The sequence below is a fragment of the Vulpes lagopus genome, chromosome 18 (genome assembly GCF_018345385.1).
Source record: "Vulpes lagopus strain Blue_001 chromosome 18, ASM1834538v1, whole genome shotgun sequence".
Taxonomy (NCBI): Eukaryota; Metazoa; Chordata; class Mammalia; order Carnivora; family Canidae; genus Vulpes; species Vulpes lagopus.
Window position 1 is genome coordinate 29235816 of NC_054841.1, and position 17050 is coordinate 29252865.

The 17050-nt window shown below is 56.5% G+C and overlaps 1 protein-coding gene across 5 annotated transcripts in view; it reads left to right on the forward strand.

Annotated features, from left to right (window-relative positions):
- Window positions 1-870: 870 nt before the first annotated feature.
- EBF4 (EBF family member 4) overlaps window positions 871-17050 on the forward strand; it is a 56081-nt gene continuing 39901 nt past the window's right edge. For 2 of the 5 annotated variants that reach the window (XR_005984338.1, XM_041732161.1), the window contains exons 1-6: window positions 1412-1548; window positions 12248-12404; window positions 12543-12606; window positions 12776-12831; window positions 14258-14331; window positions 15755-15823. Coding sequence is in view for 4 of the 5 variants with exons in the window: in XM_041732161.1 (XP_041588095.1) it covers window positions 1412-1548; window positions 12248-12404; window positions 12543-12606; window positions 12776-12831; window positions 14258-14331; window positions 15755-15823 (557 nt within the window). In the remaining variant the exon portion in view is untranslated. Of the gene's footprint in view, window positions 915-1411; window positions 1549-5163; window positions 5449-6815; window positions 6843-12247; window positions 12405-12542; window positions 12607-12775; window positions 12832-14257; window positions 14332-15754; window positions 15824-17050 lie in introns of those variants that run through there. The other 3 variants (XM_041732162.1, XM_041732163.1, XM_041732164.1) reach the window with 3 other exon arrangements.

Genomic DNA, 17050 nt, shown 5'->3' on the forward strand with positions numbered 1-17050 from the left:
CCGAGGTCGGGTTCGCGGGGAGAGACGCTGGGAGCGCAGCGGGGGCGAGCGAGGAACGTCAGGAGCAAAAGCCCGGAGGCGTCAAAACGAGCAGCAAGTGCGGGAGATTACGGCGGGCGCTCGGGCGGGCGCTCGGGCGGGCGGCGAGGCCAGAAGCCGGCGCCGTCCCGCGGCGACCCGGACGCGGCGGAGGCTTCCGAGCTCGGCGAGGCGCGCTCCTCCGGCTTCGGCTCGGCTCCCGCGCCGCGCAGCCCCGGCCGCCCCCTGCCCGGGCCTCCCGGGGCCGCCGGGGCCCCCCGCCCCTCCCCGCGGCCTCGGGCAGGCCGCGGCCCCCGGCCCCCGGCCCCCGCGCCCGACTCGCCAGGATCCGCCCCGCCGCGGCGGCCCGGGCCCAGCCGCTCCTCCCCCGATGATGTCACGTCCCCGGCCGCCCCTCGGCCGGCCGCGCCGCCCCGCCCCCGCCTCCCCCGGCCCCCGTCCCCTGGGCCCGCCCGCTCCCGCCATCCCTCCGCCCGCCCGCGCTCCCTCCCTTCGACTCCCGCTCCCCCGGGAGCGGCGGCGGCGGCGGCGGCGGCGGGATGGCCCGGGCCCGCGGCCAGGCCCCGGGGAGCGGCGGCCGGCGGCGGCCGCGGCGGGGCGGCGCGGGAACCGGGCCCCGGGGGGAGTCGGCCGGGCTGCTGCTGCTGCTGCTCCAGGTGCTGCCGCCCGGGGCTGCGGCAGGGCCGGGGCGCCGGGGCACGCGGGGCTCCGGCGGCGGCGGCGTCTGCTGGCCCGGCGCTGCCCCTGCCTTTCCCCGGGACGCGCGGCTGCTGCTGCTCCTGCCGCCGCCGCCGCCGCTGTCGCCGCCGCCGCCGCCGCCGCCGCCGCCGCCGCCGCCGCCGAGCTCCGCGCCCGCAGCCTCCGCCTCCCGGATGGTAATCAGCGCCCCGCGCCGGCGCCGCGGGCGGGCGGGAGGTGGGGGGGCGCGGGGGGAAAGGGCGGGCGGCCCCGCGCCCCCGCCTCGCCGGAGCAGCTCCCGGGGCGCTCGGGCCCCCCCTCCGACGACCGCGGCCCTGGGCAGCCGCCAGAGCGCGCCTCTGGGGCGCCTCGGCGCGGACCCGGTGCCGGCTCCGCTCCCGCCCTCCCCGCCCGCTCGCCGTCCGCCCGCCGGCGCTCAGGCCGCGGGGGAATCCCTGCATCTCCCCGCCCCGCGCCCGGGAGGGAGGGGACGGCGCCGGCGCTCGCGGACCCGCTTTCTCCGAGGGAGCGCCCGAGCGGCGAGCGCGCGCTGAGACGCGGGACCGGGCGCTGCGCTGCGCTGCGCTGCGCTGCTGGAGGCGCCCGCTGCCGTCGGGCCGGGCTGAGCCGAGCCGCCCGACCTCGGCTGCACCGCGCTCCCCGCGGCGGGGGCGCCCACCGACTGCGCGCCCCTATGTTCCCCGCGCAGGACACTCTGCCCCGCGGCGGGCTGAACCTGAAGGAGGAGCCGCTGCTGCCCGCCGGCTTGGGCTCGGTGCGCTCCTGGATGCAGGGCGCGGGCATCCTGGACGCCAGCACCGCGGCGCAGAGGTAAGCGCTCGGACGCGCCCGGCGCGCTCGGGGTTGGACGGCTGCGCGCCGCCCTCGCTCGGCCCGCGGAGCCGCGGGGGCGAGCGGCGGGGCAGCCCCGACCCTGGGCAGCCCGGCTGGCTCTCCCGCCCGCCCTGCCCCGAGCGCCTCTGCTTCCTCCAGAGGATTCGGGGCGGGCCGGGGCGGGGCTTCCGCACCGCTGCCGCGCTCGCAGCTCCGATGTCTGATTTCTGGCCGTCGCTCGGGGCCGGGCGATCCACGGCTCTGGAGTAGAAGGGCCCCCCGCTGCCCGCAGTCCCCGACCCGTGACCCCAGCCACCGGCCGTCGAGTAACAGACAACCGCTCCTTCGCGGGCAGTCTCAGCGCCTCTCCTGGTCCAATTCCGAGGCTCTCTGCCGGGAAAGGCACAAACCCCAGCCCCCTCTTTGCTTTCCCACGCCCCTCAGAGCTGAAGGAGGGGTAGGTGGGGAGCCAGAGAAGCGGCTGGGGGGCTGAAGAGTGGGGAAGAGCCGAGCTGGACAGTCGCCCTGGCCGGAATGATTGGGGCTGGGGCTGGGGCTGGGGCTGGGGCCGGGCAGTCAGGTCCCACCTCTCGGCAAAGTGGTCTCCTGGCGGGCCCTGGGGGAGGCAGAAGGCCCCTGGGAACCCAGCACCCATGCCCATCCCCTCTGCCGCCTTCGCAGGAGTCTGGGCACCGAGCCTGGGTACGGAATGAACTCCGGGGTTTGGAAAGGAAGTGTAAAGGATTTGTTGACCTGCACACACACAGACACACACACCGGGCAACACTGGCCGCAAACTTTTTGTGCCCCTCTTTGTGAGCGTCAGGATGTGTGTGTGTTGAGTGGGGGTGTTAGATATCCTGTGGGAGTTCTCAGCGGTTAGGAGTAGAGATCCTGCCTCTGCAGACCTCTGGGGCACGTGGGAGCTGGGCTTCCCTGAGGTCTGAGCAGCTGCTTGTCCAGCAGCCTGAAGGGATTGGATAGGAGGGTTGCCAGGCAGACCAGGCCTGGCACACTGGCCCAACATTCCCCTCCCCTGGCCTGTTTCAGGGACACCACTCCTAGCCCAGCCCAGCCTCCTCCCTAACAGACACACACACCTTGTCTCCTCTGCGAAGGGCACCTGTGTCCTGTGTTTCTGCAGTCCTGTCCTTGGTTGACTGTCAGCAGGGAGTGCTTGGGGGCCGAGGTGGGGGGGGAAGAGGCGCTGACCCTGTACCTCATCTCTTCAAGAGGAGAAGGTTTTGCCTGTGAATTAAGTACATAGTTTTGCTCATGTTATAACTATATTCCAGAACAATTGGTAAGTAGAAACCAAAATTCTACCTTTCCAATACAACTACCATCAACATGTTAGTGTTTTTCCTTCTGGTCTTTTTTCCCCATTCACATGTTTTTTGTTTTTTGTTTTTTTTTCTCTCGGACTGTGCATACAGTTCTGTATCCTGCCTGGTTTTCTGTTGGTTCTGACTTAATTTGAGATGGTCAGTTCCTTAATGCGGGTTCCATCTTTTTCTCCACCACCAGCTGTGGTAAGAGCTCCTTGTAAGAGTGGGTGAAGAGTTTCGGGGGGGCTCCTGGGGTTTAGGGTTCCTATTTCTCTCTGACCCGAACTTCTGTCCGTGTGTCAAGCTAGGAGGTTTGATGAGGGGGAAGCAGAGGTGAAGGATGTGGAAGCAGATGTGGGGTTCTTGTAGCCTATGTGGGTACAGAAATGTGGGGATGGATCCTCTCCTTTCCCAGAAGATCTGACCATCAGCAGTACTGTCTGCACATGGAGCGGCGAGGGGGGGGGGTCTTGAGTGGCACTGAGGTGTCCAATCTAAGTCCTGGGGGCCACATCACTGGGACCCCAAAAGCTTCCTCAGTTTGAAGAGGGGCATTTCTTCAGGCCTGGGCTCCTTATTTGCAAGTCCAGAGACTTCAGTCCAGAGACACAGATTAGGAGCAAACCCCAGCCCCCATTTGGTTAACTCTGGACCATCTCCTTCCATGAGGGAGCAGACTAATTCTTTCTCCTCATTCCTCTCAAAGTGGCCCATCATCTCTCCCATTTGTGTCTCAGTCCCCCACCCCCCCCACACACACATCCCCAGTTCTTGGCTCAGATCTTTCCACCCTGAAACAGCAGCAACAAACATTCCTTTCCCCTTCCCTACCTCCCTCTTCAACCTCTCCCTGCCTTCTCTCAAGTTTCCCAGGAGCACTGTTCCCCAAGCCTGCTTGGGATCTGCCAGTTGTCTTTGATGCCTTGCTTCACAGCCTCCTGACTGTCAAGGCTTCTAGATATCTCTTCATGCCCGAGGTCAACTTTTAATAATAGCCACCCCTTGCCCTGCACCTCTTTCCTCCGTGGCTTGAAGGTTAAGCTACCTCTGGTTACCACCTCAGCCTCCTAGCCCACTGCCCCAGCCCCAGCTTCTCACATCTCCCTGAAAACTATGCCATGTCCTGCAGCAGGGGGGTGGAGGGTGGGCAGCAGAGCAATTTTTCCAAAGAACTTTTATTCTTTTATCCTGCCCTTCTCAGATTAAAAACTTCAGTCACCCCCACTTCCTCCCAGGTATTCAGCATTCAGGGCTCACCATGGTCTGACCCCAAACCCCCTTCCAGCCCTGTCATGATGCTTGGCATCCAATGATGCTTCTTGAAACAGTTCCCCTGGCCCCAGCACCCACATGTGCACTGAATAAAGTCTTTGGGTCTGGGGGGGGGACCCACCCCAGCCCCTCTTATATCAGCACCCTCCCACCCAGACCTCAGGAAGAGTTCTCAGGGCTGACCAAGGATGTTGGCCACAGGCCAGAGTCAGCTGTGCCCCACCAGCCCATGCCTCCCTTTAGGTCAAGGATGGTGGCTTATTCGTCCTTGTGTCCACAACACCCAGGTGGAAATAGTATCTGCCAAAGGAGACAGGAGTGCATGCTAGAAAGTTTCCAGAACCCTTTCTGTTGGGCTCCCCTCCCTGTGTTGGTGGCCTCCAGCATCTACCTGGCTCCAAGAGCCAGATACTGGGCAGCTGCTGCTTCCCAGGTTTATGACGCCAAGTTTTACAGAAGGTGGAGATGGAGAAGGCCCAGAACCTGCCAAGATCAGTGAGGGAGGCTCTCCCAACAGGAAGGAAAGTTCTGAGCAAAAGAGAGGTAGGGAAAAAAGAGAGGCCCTGTGCCCTTGCTCTGGAAGCAATAGGGGAGGGAAGGGAAGTCTGGCTCAGTGGGGCCTGGCAGGATCTTCCCAGTGGTGAGCTCTGCACAAGGACCCCTGGCCAGTGCTGCCACTTTATCTCCAAGTCTGCAGATGGCCAGCCACAACCCATGTTTCCCAGACTGCAACGCATCCTCTTGCTTGGGTGCTCACCCCTCCCCTCCTGATGTGGTTCCCAACCCAGGGAGACCCCTGCGGGACCCAAGCCCGCCCTCCCCCTCAAGCAGATCCCAGCACACAAGCAGGCCCTGAGAAAGCCAGCTGGGCTGCCTTTCCTGTAAGCAGCTGCATGCTAGCCTCCCTGCTAGGAAATGCTTTTGTTTGCTTTAATAATTAATAGCCGCTCCTCAGCCTGGGACCTGGCAGGCAGGCCTGTGGGTGGGCGGTGAGGGGGGTGGGCAGAGAGAAGCAGGGTGGGCAGCCTTTAGGTGGAATGGATGGCAAGAGGAGGGGTGGGGGACCTGGCTCTAGTGAGATCCTTCCCCTCCCCCCACCTCCCTGGGGGGACATTGGTGGCTGAGACAACTTCCTGTGGCAGGTGAGCCCACCCGCTGCTGCTGCTGCTGCTGCTGCTGCTACCTCCCTGGCCCCATGGGCAGTGGGAGTAGGGAATATGAAGCAGCCCCAAAGCCTCCCCTCCCTCTGGACACAGCTTCAGAGCCTCCAGGTCCCCCCTCTGCCCACTTCATCAAGGTGGGCATGCCCCAGTGGGCTGCTTTTATCTTCCTGCTCTGTGGCTCGGCTAGCCTCTGTAGTTGGGTTTGGCAGGGCTAGGCCAACAGATCTTGGCTGGAGCCAGGAATGCCAGGCCCAGTGCAATGGCTATCAGTGGTCCAAAGGGCCCAGGGGTGGCCTGCAGGGAGGAGGGCCAGTGGGACACTTAGAGGAAGAGAGCACACGGAGAAAAGAGAGAACTAGGTAGTGGGCCAGGATGGGGAGAAGAAAGATTGCAATTAGCCAAGACTTCAGGGAAAGCTGAGACTAGATGAGACACAGGAGACATATACTTTTTGTTCCTTCCACCCTGTGGGGGAGGACAGGTTGAAAGGAGCTTCCCCCTGTTGCAGATGACCTTGGGGCTTATCCCCATTTCCCCAGCATCCCAGATTCTGAGGCAGATCAGGCCGAAGCCAAGGCACTGCTCAGAACCTTGGGCTATCAGGGCGAGCAAGAGTTCAGATTTGGTGGGGGATGGGGGGATGGCCAGAAAGTCCAAGGATACCCCTGTGGGAGGCCAAACTCCAGCCTGGGACACTTGTCCTCTGAGGGGTTTGGGATACCTGTTTTAAATTGCTCGTAATTATTATAAGCATGCAGTCAGGGATGTGGGGAGCCCCAAGTGACCTCCTGAGGACAGAGCTGAGATGGTGCAGTGCTCTCTGAACTAGAATGCTGTGGCAGGGTCCAGCAGCTACCCAGAGAAGGGCCCTGGTGGATCCTGCCCCGCCTTGCGAAGGAGCATCTCCAGGGAGCGCTGAGACCCCAGTAATAGCAGCCAGATAGCTCTGCAGCCCCCAGCATGTCCCCACACACATCCCCCAAGCACAGGCCACCTGAATGGCCTCAGCTGTGAAGGTCGGGTTGTCCTTGGTGTCAGCTTTAACATGGGTTCCCAGCATAGTACTCAGGAAGCCCATGCACATCCATGCTTGCTACAAAGCAGGTGTCTGCAGACCATAAAGTAGCTACGCAAACCAAAGCTCTTCTGTCACTGTCGCCTTCAACTTATGGGCTATTCCAGAACAGAAGATGGGAAGGGGGGGTAGCAGTCCATGGTAGAGATATGAAAATGAGCACTTTCTCCTCCCATGTCTGGGTTCTTTAGTATGAGAGCAAATGCCCCCACCCCTCAGCACACTCCAGAGTTGATAGGAAACTCTTGAACATTTTGTCGAAAACAATCTTTTTAAGCAAGCCAAGAGATATGTAATTCTTTTTGGAGTCTCACAAAAGTGATTAATGTGGCTGTTTTCGTCATTCAGCTGCATTTATCTGGGAAAGGCACCCATGTGGCATACTTTGTGCGCTAATGATGCTAAGTGAATGAGATTTTTCAGAATTACAGGCTCCAGCAACACATGTACCAGGTGAGGCAGTTCTTATGCCTATCTGCCAGGCTGCAGTCGGTCCTTGGGGCTGTAATTTTACCAGCTTCTAACACACTGCTGGCCTCTGGATGGCTGGTATTTGGTACCCTACCCCACCCATATCCCCCCCTACCCCAGGCTATTGGTAAAGGGTCTGCTTCTCCCATCGTCTGCTTCCTGAGACTTTCTTAGGCTGCCAGAGCCAGCTCTGCCCACTTGCACGCCAGAAATGACGCCCCAGGAGCCACGTTGGTGGATAACTATCCCAGGTCCCTCCTCCAGCCCTCTGGCAGATAACTCTGAAGCACCTGTTCTAGACTGTTTCCCGAGCTCCCACCAGGACCAAGCTGCAGTGGCCCACAGTGGTAACTCATAGATAATACACCCTTTAAGGAGTGCCTTTCCTTCTCTTTCTTATTCCCCAGCCCAGCCAAGTGTTTGCTGGAATCACCTCCCACGTAAGCGGTTGGCATTTGAATCGTAGCCTCTCCAGACTTCAGGGACTCTACTCCTGCTTCCCTTTTTTCTTTTTAGATAAGGGATTCATAACAGTAGACATCCTGGCAGTTACTCCCCTCACCCCAGTGGCGGTATAGGGCAACCCCACCTGGGAGACCACAGATTCAGAGACATTGGCCTTCATCCACATCCGTCTCTAAGCTAGTATGAGAGCAGACAGTAGTCCCACCTCCCACACTTCTGCACCCAGGCTGCACCCAGGCTGCACCCAGCAGGAGCACTCCCACCTCTCTGCCAACCCCTGTGTCCATTTTCTGAACTGAGCCGATCTTTCTTTCTTTCTTTCTGTTCTTTAATTTTGATCTGTTTTCTCATTACAAGGGCATCAGTTCTTCCCAAGGGGGGGGAAGCTAAAGTCTCTCCCCTCCCCAACCCTCTCCCTTTGGGGTTTGCACTTTCATTTAGGCATGTGGATTGGGAGTGGAGGTGCACAGAGGAACCAGGAGAAGGAAGAGATAGCCCAGATCCACCTCATGTTCTTGTTGATGCACTGAGCCTTCTGTGATTATCTGTCTCTTGTTCATAGGAAGTAAGAGAATGGCTTTTTGAAGCAAAACTTTTTCTATTTCACCTTGAGCCTCTCACATGTCCAGCAGGGGTATGAACAGGGTAAACCAGAGACATTCACAGAGCAGGAGTAGCACTGGGTGTGCCCAGCAGGGGTCTTGTCCACTCTGGAGTTCTGTGGGGGGAGGCGAGGAGATGGGGGGCTGGAGCTGTTACTCCTACTGTTCTGTCCCCTTTTTTTTTTAAAGATTATTTATTTATTTATTTATTCATGAGACACACACACACACACACACAGAGAGAGAGAGAGAGGCAGAGACACAGGCAGAGGGAGAAGCAGGCTCCATGCAGGGAACCCATCGTGGGACTCGATCCCCGGTCTCCAGGATCACACCCTGGGCTGAAGGCAGCACCAAACCGCTGAGCCACCTGGGCTGACCCTTCTTTTTTTTTTTTTTAAGATTTTATTTGTTTATTCATGAGAGACACAGAAAGAGGCAGAGACATAGGCAGAGGGAGAAACAGGCTCCCTGCAGGGACCCCAATGTGGGAATCAATCCCAGGGCCCCAGGATCACAACCTGAGCCAAATGCAGACGCTCAACCAGCCACCCAGGTGCCCCTCTGTCCCTGTTCTTGATATTAATCCTCTCTAGGAACTGTAAACTAGCCACCTGTCCTGTTGTTTTACCTGGGTGGGTGTGACCCCTGGAGGATGAGGGTGCCTCAGACCCACTCAGCAAGGTGGGGAAGGGAGGATGATGCTGGTCTGCCTCAGGAGAAGTGGAACATAGCCTCACCCCACTTCGGGGTCAGGCATAGGCATGTGAGGCAGTGCAACCCCCTCTGCGTCCCCTCCCCCTCCCCATTGGCAGCACTGGATAGTGGTCCACAGGCCCTGGGCAGGGGGCAGGGTACCTGCTTTCTTTCCTTTCCCTTGGTTTCCTGACCTCTCTCCCCAGGAATCCCCTCTTGTATGGAGGGCAGCCCCATGAAGGGAGTTTGGCTTGGGACTTAGGCCAGACTTCTCAGGTCTGGTCCTTAGAAGACTGGCAGGAGCTGGCAGCCCAGGACTGACTGACATTTGCCAAGAGAGATGGATGAGAAAGGAAACTCATGCCAGCATCACTGATTACTCTTGGCCTGGTCGTGCAGGGGTGTCTGTGAAGAACGGGAATATTGAATGGTGCAGGGGATTGGGTCATTGCTCAGCATCCACCCCTTCTCTATTAAGTAAGGCCCCTTTTCTGAGCCCTCCAGCCCTTCTGTCTGAGAGCCTTCCAGGCACCTTTCCTGGTCTAGCTGACGGTATAAGGGGCATAGTGATATGGGAGGATTCCACAAGCCCACTCCTTTCCACCGTTTCTCCCCTCAGGTGGTCCTGGAACCTGACCAGGGGCCAGAAGGAGGAGTCAGTGTTGCTGCCTCATTAGCATATTCATCAGCAGTAATCAGGGACCTGCTGTGATCAAAGCTCTTTGGGCTTCCCTGCCTCTGAGCAAATGGGGAGCTGGACCATCAAGGCCCTGGAAAGGACTTGGTCGCCTGAGAGGGACAGGAGGAGAGGGCAGAGGAGTTGGAAAGCTGGAGGGAGGAGGACTCCCCAAGAAAGGGACACATGTAGAAAGAACCTTTGGTGGGGAAGAGAAGGTATGGGTGGTGCCCTCCAACCCCCCTTGATCAGAGACTAGCAAGACCCATCACTTCTGCCCCTAAAATCAGCACTTCACAAGGACCAGCGAGGCTCCCACACAGGCTTAAGGAGGTGGAACAATTGTCCTTCTATTGTTTATGTATTTATTATGGTATGTACGAGTAAAAACAGGATATCCCAGATATGGTTTTGCATGAAGCAGAGTAAGTAAGTTGATTTAAAATTATGTGAAGAACAGCATTAAGGAGTGATGAATATGGCAGATATTTTCTCAGTGGCACATCCATGATGGGACTCTGTTCTGAATGGTTCAAGGCAGCACTCCCTCATGCTCTCCTCTGCATCCCTGTGGCACCTTCTCAGGCAGCTTCTCTTTTCCCACCACACTGCACCCTCCCCACCCACAGCAGCTTCTAAGCCCCGCCTGGCTTCAGAACCTTCTGCTGGCCCTTCATTGTATTTCTCCAACCCTAGTCCCTTAACAAAATTGACATATTAGTTATCTATTGATACATAAAGTTAGCCCAAAACTCAGCAAGGTCAAACAACAAACATCCATTACCTCACACAGTTCTTTGGGCTTCTCCTGAGGCTGCAGTCCTTTAAAGGCTTCACTGGGACTGTAGATCTTCTTCCAAGGTGGCTCGTTCACACAACTGGCAAGCTAAGTGCTGGCTGTAAGAAAGAGACCTTGGTTCTTCTCCATGTAGACCTTCCATACAGCTGTTCGAGTGTCCTCACAACATGACAGCCAGCTTTGCCCCGGGTCACTGATCCAACAGAACAAGGCAGAAGCCACCATGTCTTTTATAACCTAACCTTGGAAATCATATGTCATCACTTGTGCCATATTCTATTGGCCACACAGACCAACCCAGATACAGTCTGGGAGGGCACTACACAAAGGCATAAATACCAGGAAGTGGGGATCATGCCAAAATGGCACCCACACATGGGGGGCACTAGCCTCAGCCAAGTCCAGCAAAGTCTATTCCTGGAGGGTGTCTCAGGGCCCCCTACATACACTTGTGTGTGCTATAAAGCCTCATTTCCCAGCAACTGTGGCTGTAGCAGCTTTTCTAGAGGGAGGATCTGAACCCATGAGAGACCCAAGGAACACACTTTTCAAAACCTTGGCCCAGAGAAGAAAGTCTAGACTCATGGCCTGGTTTTTGTGACTCTCCAGACTTGGCACTTCCAATGCAACTTTTTCTTCTCTTCACTGCACTTTCTAAAATCTGTGGTCCAGCGACACCAACCCTCACACTCACAGCCATTTCTCATGCTGTTTGTTCTGCCCCATTGCCTGCTACAACTGTTGGACTCCTATTCATTCCTCAAGAACCGGGGGGAAAGCCACCATCTCCATGAAGGCTTCCTCTCAACTCTTGCAGAAATAATTCCTTTTTTTTTCTTCCTTTGCTTCTATGGGTTTGTTTTTTGTATAGTAACATCTTTTAGGGAACACTCACCACTTTGTCTTGTGTTATAGCTCTCTGTATCTGTCTTCCCTCTCTCCCAGGCATTTAATTCTGGCCCCACTCAGTGCCCTGTGTCCTGGGCTTGGTACATCTCTGGGGCTGAAGAAATACTTGGTGAACAGGGCCTTTGTTTTTCTCCTCTTCCTCTTGCCCAGCCAGGCCTTGCTTCTGGAAATCATTTCTTTTTCTTCTCTTTTTTTTTTTTTTTTAAGATTTTACTTTATTTTATTTTATTTTATTTTTTTTAAGATTTTACTTAAAAGTAATCTCTCCCTACACCCAACATGGGGCTTGAACCCACAACCCCGAGATCAAGAGATCAAGAACATGTCCACCAACTGAGCCAGCCGGGGGTGCCCCTTTTTGGAATAATTTCTTTTTTTTCTTTTCTTTTTGTAAAGACTATTTATTGATGCATGAGAGACACACAGAGAGAGGCAGAGACACAGGCAGAGGGAGAAGCAGGCTCCATGCAGGAAGCCCAATGTGGGACGCGATCTTGGGACTCCGGGATCATACCCTGAGCCAAAGGCAGATTCTCAACCACTGAGCCACCCAAGCATCCCTTGGATTCATTTCTGATGAGCCAGGAGAAAGCCCTTGGCGTGGCTAGAGCAGAAGATCCTCCTGTCCAAGGGAGCCAGTGTGTAGCTTTCCTAAAGTGTGAAGGCAAGTCCCTGTACACCTGAGGGGTGCACCCCCTGCCTTCAGACATAGCCTAGGGTCCCGGCTGGGGACAGTTCAATGTCTCTGAGAATCTGAAGGACATCACCATCATCTTCCAGAGGATGCCATGGGCTCATGAACCCAATGGTGGACTGGGGGACAGGGGGCTATTTGTTCCAGAAGCTCCTAGCTGCCCTCTGACGCTCTAAGGAGCAGTCACAGGACTGTTAGATGGGCAATGCCTACCTCTGGTTTTAGAGATCTGCCTTTCAAAATGTGGGGCCCAGGGAAAAGCCTGGGAGGTGGCCTGGCAAGGGTGCCTCCGCTACCACCTGCTGTGTCTCCTGTCCCCAGGAGAGCAGGCTGGGGTCACCGCCGTCCGCGGAGGCGTGTCTGGGACGAGATCCCTGGCAGGGGTGGTGGAATGAGCCCGTCCCGTCTGACTTCTTGCCCAGGCCCTGGCCGCGGCCGCGCGCCCTGAGCAGCCCGCCTGCCGGGTCAGAGGCGCCCCAGAGGCGCCGGGGTCCTTCTCTCCCGGGCCCGCCTCCGGTGGTTTGCAACCCCCTTTCCTCCTCGCAGCGGCGTGGGCCTGGCACGCGCGCATTTTGAGAAGCAGCCCCCGTCCAACCTCAGGAAATCCAACTTCTTCCACTTCGTGCTGGCCATGTATGACCGGCAGGGGCAGCCCGTGGAGGTGGAGCGCACGGCCTTCATCGACTTCGTGGAAAAGGACCGAGTGAGAGGCTCGTGGGCTCCTGGGGCCGGGGGGCGGGGCTTCAGGGAACCCCTCCCGCGCGGCAGCCCAACGGGGGGCGGGGAGGCCCCGGGTCCGTGGGAACAGGGAGCGAGCGTCCTCCCCCTCTTGCGGTTGCAGGAACCGGGGGCTGAAAAGACCAACAACGGAATCCACTACCGCCTGCGGCTGGTGTATAACAATGGTGAGCAAGTCCTGCCACTGCCCCAGGAGATCTAGGTTCCCGCACCCTGTGTGACATATACTGCCCCATTCCTCGGGGCTGAGGAGGGGCTGGCTCCAGGGGGCAGGGGGTGGAGTGTAGCTGAGTCACTAGAGGTCACAGCAAGCCCTCTCCGCCTCCCCACCCTTAGGACTTCGGACAGAGCAGGACCTCTATGTGCGCCTCATTGACTCCATGTCCAAGCAGGTGAGCCAGCCCAGGGCATGCTCGCGCCCACCTTACCATCCTCTTGGAACCCCATCTGAGTGAGCCTCCTTAGCCCTGCCCCAGCCTCTCCTGTGCTCCTCATCTGCACTGGTCCAGCTCCTATGGCAGGAGGATGTGTGGCTTTGCCCTCCAATCTAGGAAAAGACAAAGGCCCTGTCTTAGGTTGCATCCGCTAGAAGACCAGTCTAGATGGGCATTCAGGTGCCTGTGCTTTACGGGGAAGCAGGGGTACAGCTCTCAAGAGAAGGGGAGGAAGGGAAGCAGGACAGAGAAGGCTGAGCAGGGCTCAGCAAGGATGTGGTCTAGCCTCAGCCTGATCCCCAGGGAGCTCTAGAGAAGGAATGGCACCAAAGTCGTCCCCCTTGAGACAGGAGGCCTGATGTGGACATGATCCTGGGACTCCGGGATCACTGTACCCTGTATCAGTCAGTTGTTGGCTGGGGGCCACTTCCAAGGGGAGAGTGTAACCTTCCAGATGTTTCCAAGCTAGGCAGCTCCTATCTGCTGAGGTTAGTTCTCAAGAGAAAGCCCTTAGCAGCCTACACTAACCACAGCTGGGAGGATAGGCACACTGGTCCAGTAAAGGGGACTAGGTGGGGTCCCAGAGCTTCTATTGCAGATCCTTAGTTCCTTGCTGAGATGGAAGGTCACAGGAGGCTCGGGGGCCAGCGTTAGGAGCTTGGAGAAATTGAAACCTGAGTAAATCCTGATGGATCCTGCCTGAGGCAGGGCCCCAGAGTGTCAGGGCTTTTCAGAGACCTCAAGCATTCTGGTAAAGAACAGGGCTGAGTCACAAATGGGCCTATCCGTGGTCTGGAATGCAAGGTGGAGACAGGCTTTCCCACAGTCTTCCAGCAGCCTCTACCCAATCCTAGCATAGAGGAAGAAATGGTTTGTTTCTAGAAAGCCTGTGGTCACTGTGGTATGGGAGGCAGACCAGACAGTGGCCAGTGGGACTGTGTGGGGACAAGTGTAGAAGGGGTTGGAAGAGGTCCAGGGAGAGAGGAATCACACCAATGAGGAAAGCCCAGAGGGACAATACTTGTGAGCAGGAGGCAGAGGTCCACTAGGGGCATGGGAACAGCGGACACGGAGTGTGTCTACCCCACCCAGCCTGACCTTGTGGTCTGAGGACTTCCCTGGCCCCAAACAAAGCTGGCTCTGGAAAGAGCTGCCTGTGGACAAACAGAATCTGTAGACCTACCTGATGCCACTCCTGCCCACTGCAGCCCTCTGGTGGTGGTCCTGGTTTGGGGAGCCCAGATCCCAGCTCTGTCTTCTTGGGCACCCCAGAGTGAGTTGGAGGGCATGATCTTCCCTGGGGGCAGGACCCATCTCTCCCCTACACCTGGATTTAAGAGGAGCCTCCTTCCCCTTGAGCCTGTGCACACCCCCTCTCCCCCAGGCCATCATCTATGAGGGGCAGGACAAGAACCCCGAAATGTGCCGAGTGCTGCTCACCCATGAGATCATGTGCAGGTGAGGAGGTTTGGGTCACCTGCACCTTGCCACTTGGTCCCCCTCAGGCCCTGCCCCTGACCACTGCCATCACGTCCCTCACAGCTCCCTGAGGAAGCCGGGCTGGGGGAGGCGAGGAGGGAGGAGGGAGGCCCTTGAGCACAGTGCTGGCTGAAGAGAGGGTCCTTGAGGCCCCATTAGCCTGGCCTGTTTATGTGGCTTCTCCAAGTGTTTTTGTAAAAGAGGCCTCCTGCCACCACTGGAAAGCTTAACTAATAAAGCTCAGGGGAGGCTTGCAGGGGAGGTGGGGGCAGGGCTAGGCCTCCTGGATTAGCTCTGGAGCTAGAGAGAGGAAACTTTGCTGCCTCCTAGATGAGCCTCAGGGTTTGCTGCCTTCCCAGGGGAGGTGGGGGTGGGGCAGACATAGCTCTTGGCTCTTCTTCCCTGTTACCCCAGAGCTTGGCATTTCTAGGCAAGGTCTCCCCATGAGATGCCTATCATACAGGGTCTTAAGAGGCAGTCCCTTGTGCATGGAAAAGAAAATCATGTTCAAAAATCTGTTTGGGACATTGGTTGCCTTTGGAAATAGTAGTGACAAGGAAGAAGTGGGGCAGGGGGCGGGGTGTTTCTGAGGTGCTGATCATGTGGCCTTTCGTGGTCTGGGTACTGGTTACCTGAGTGGGCTCACTTTTTGGTAATTCCTGAGCTGCATGCTTACAATCTGAGTTCTTTGCTATATATATATATATATAATGTCCTTGGAGGTGGCCTGCAGTCTGCCTTTCCTGAATCCTCCGGGAGCAACATGCCTTTGGGGCAAGGGTTTCTTGGCCAATCTTACACTCAGGACTGGGCTCTCCAGGTCCCTGCGAAGGACCTTTCTCATCCCAGGCTCCTGAGAGTGAGCCTTCTGGACCAGGGATGCCATACTCAGAGACAGGACACAGCATTCTCTCTCTCTCTCTCTCTCTCTCTTTAAAGATTTATTTATTTATTCATTCAGAGACAGAGAGACAGAGACAGAGAGACAGGCAGAGGGAGAAGCAGGCTCCATGCAGGAAGCCCGATGCGGGACTCGATCCAGGGTCTCCAGGATCACGCCCTGGGCTGCAGGTGGCGCTAAACCGCTGAGCCACCGGGGCTGCCCTCTCTCTCTTTTTTAAGATTTTATTTATGAGAGACACACAGAGAGAGACGCAGAGACACAGGCAGAGGGAGAAGCAGGCTCCATGCAGGGAGTCCGATGTAGGACTCGATTCCTGAACTCCAGGATCTCGCCCTGAGCCGAAAGCAGAGTTGAACCGCTGAGCCATCCAGGTGTCCCAGGACACAGCATTCTCAACCTGAAGCTTGTGTGCGCACGCTCACACACACACACACACACACACACACGCACACCTCCTTCATTCCCTTCCTCCTTCTTCCTCTCTTTATCTTCCCCCAGCCGGTGCTGTGACCGCAAGAGCTGCGGCAACCGGAATGAGACGCCCTCTGACCCGGTCATCATTGACAGGTACAGCTTGGGGAGGAGGCCCTGGGAGGCCAGGGTGGGCTGGGTTCAGTCGCATAACATGGTGGCACACCCACGCCCCCTATTGGTGGCTGTAAGCAGAGCGAAACTGTCAAGACACCAGGGAGCTGCAGTCCCTGGCCTCGGAGTGAAGCCCCGGTGCTGACTTCTTGGGCTGGGCTTAGGAGATCTGTTCCCTGGGGAAGAACCCAGAGAGCCAGGGCAGAGGGTGGGGGCGGGACGGGGAAGAAGCGAACCAGAGCCCAGAGAGTGGCTGGGGGGACCAAGGGGCCGGCGTGGGAAAGGCAGGGAAATGCAAGTTCTCTTCCCCCCGGTCCACTTCCACCTCTGCCTGCTTGGCTTGGCTTCTCTGATCTTCCATTTCCTTCATTGGAAAAATGGGGACATACTTGGTGGATGTCAGTCACAGGACTGTTGAGGTGATGCATGTAAAAATGCGTTCTCCCATCGTGATCTTTTAAAATTATTTTATTTCATTTTGAATAGCAAATGCATGTATAAGGTACAAAATTCAAAAGGTACAAAAGTACCCCACCCATCCGTACAGCATACGGTGCACACTCTTTTTTACCATATTTTTTTAAAATTTGTGACAATATATCTTACGGATTGTTCCATATTGGAAGATAAACCCTGCCTTATCCTCCTTTTAATAGATAAAACATTTACAGAAGCAAAAAATCAAGTTTAAAAGAGTTTATAGCGAAAAGATTTCCACTTCTGCTCCTGACCCATCCATTCCCCTCTAGTTAAGCAACCACTGTTAGCAGTTTCTTGGACATCTTGAAATTGCCCATAGACAAGAATATTCAGATATATATTCTTTTTGTACCTTTCCTGGCATACTAAGTGTACTTTACAGCACCTTTTCTTTTCTCTAAAAAACATGCATATCTGGGAGGTTATAACAGAACACAAGAAGTCTCTTTCCTCTTTTTTGCTACTGCAAAATATTCCATGGTATGGATAAACTATAATTTCTTTAAATAGTCTGCCATTGCTGGACATTTGGAGCATTTTCATTCCTTTTCAGGAATAAAATATGCTGCAGTGACTTCTTTGTCCATGTGTCACTTTGCACATATATGCATTCATATGAACGATATTAAAGAAGCAGAATTGCTGGGTCAGAGGAGATGTGCAGTTGTAATTTTAATAGTTATTGTCAATTTGCCCTCTGTGGAGATTACACCAATTGGTATTCGTATC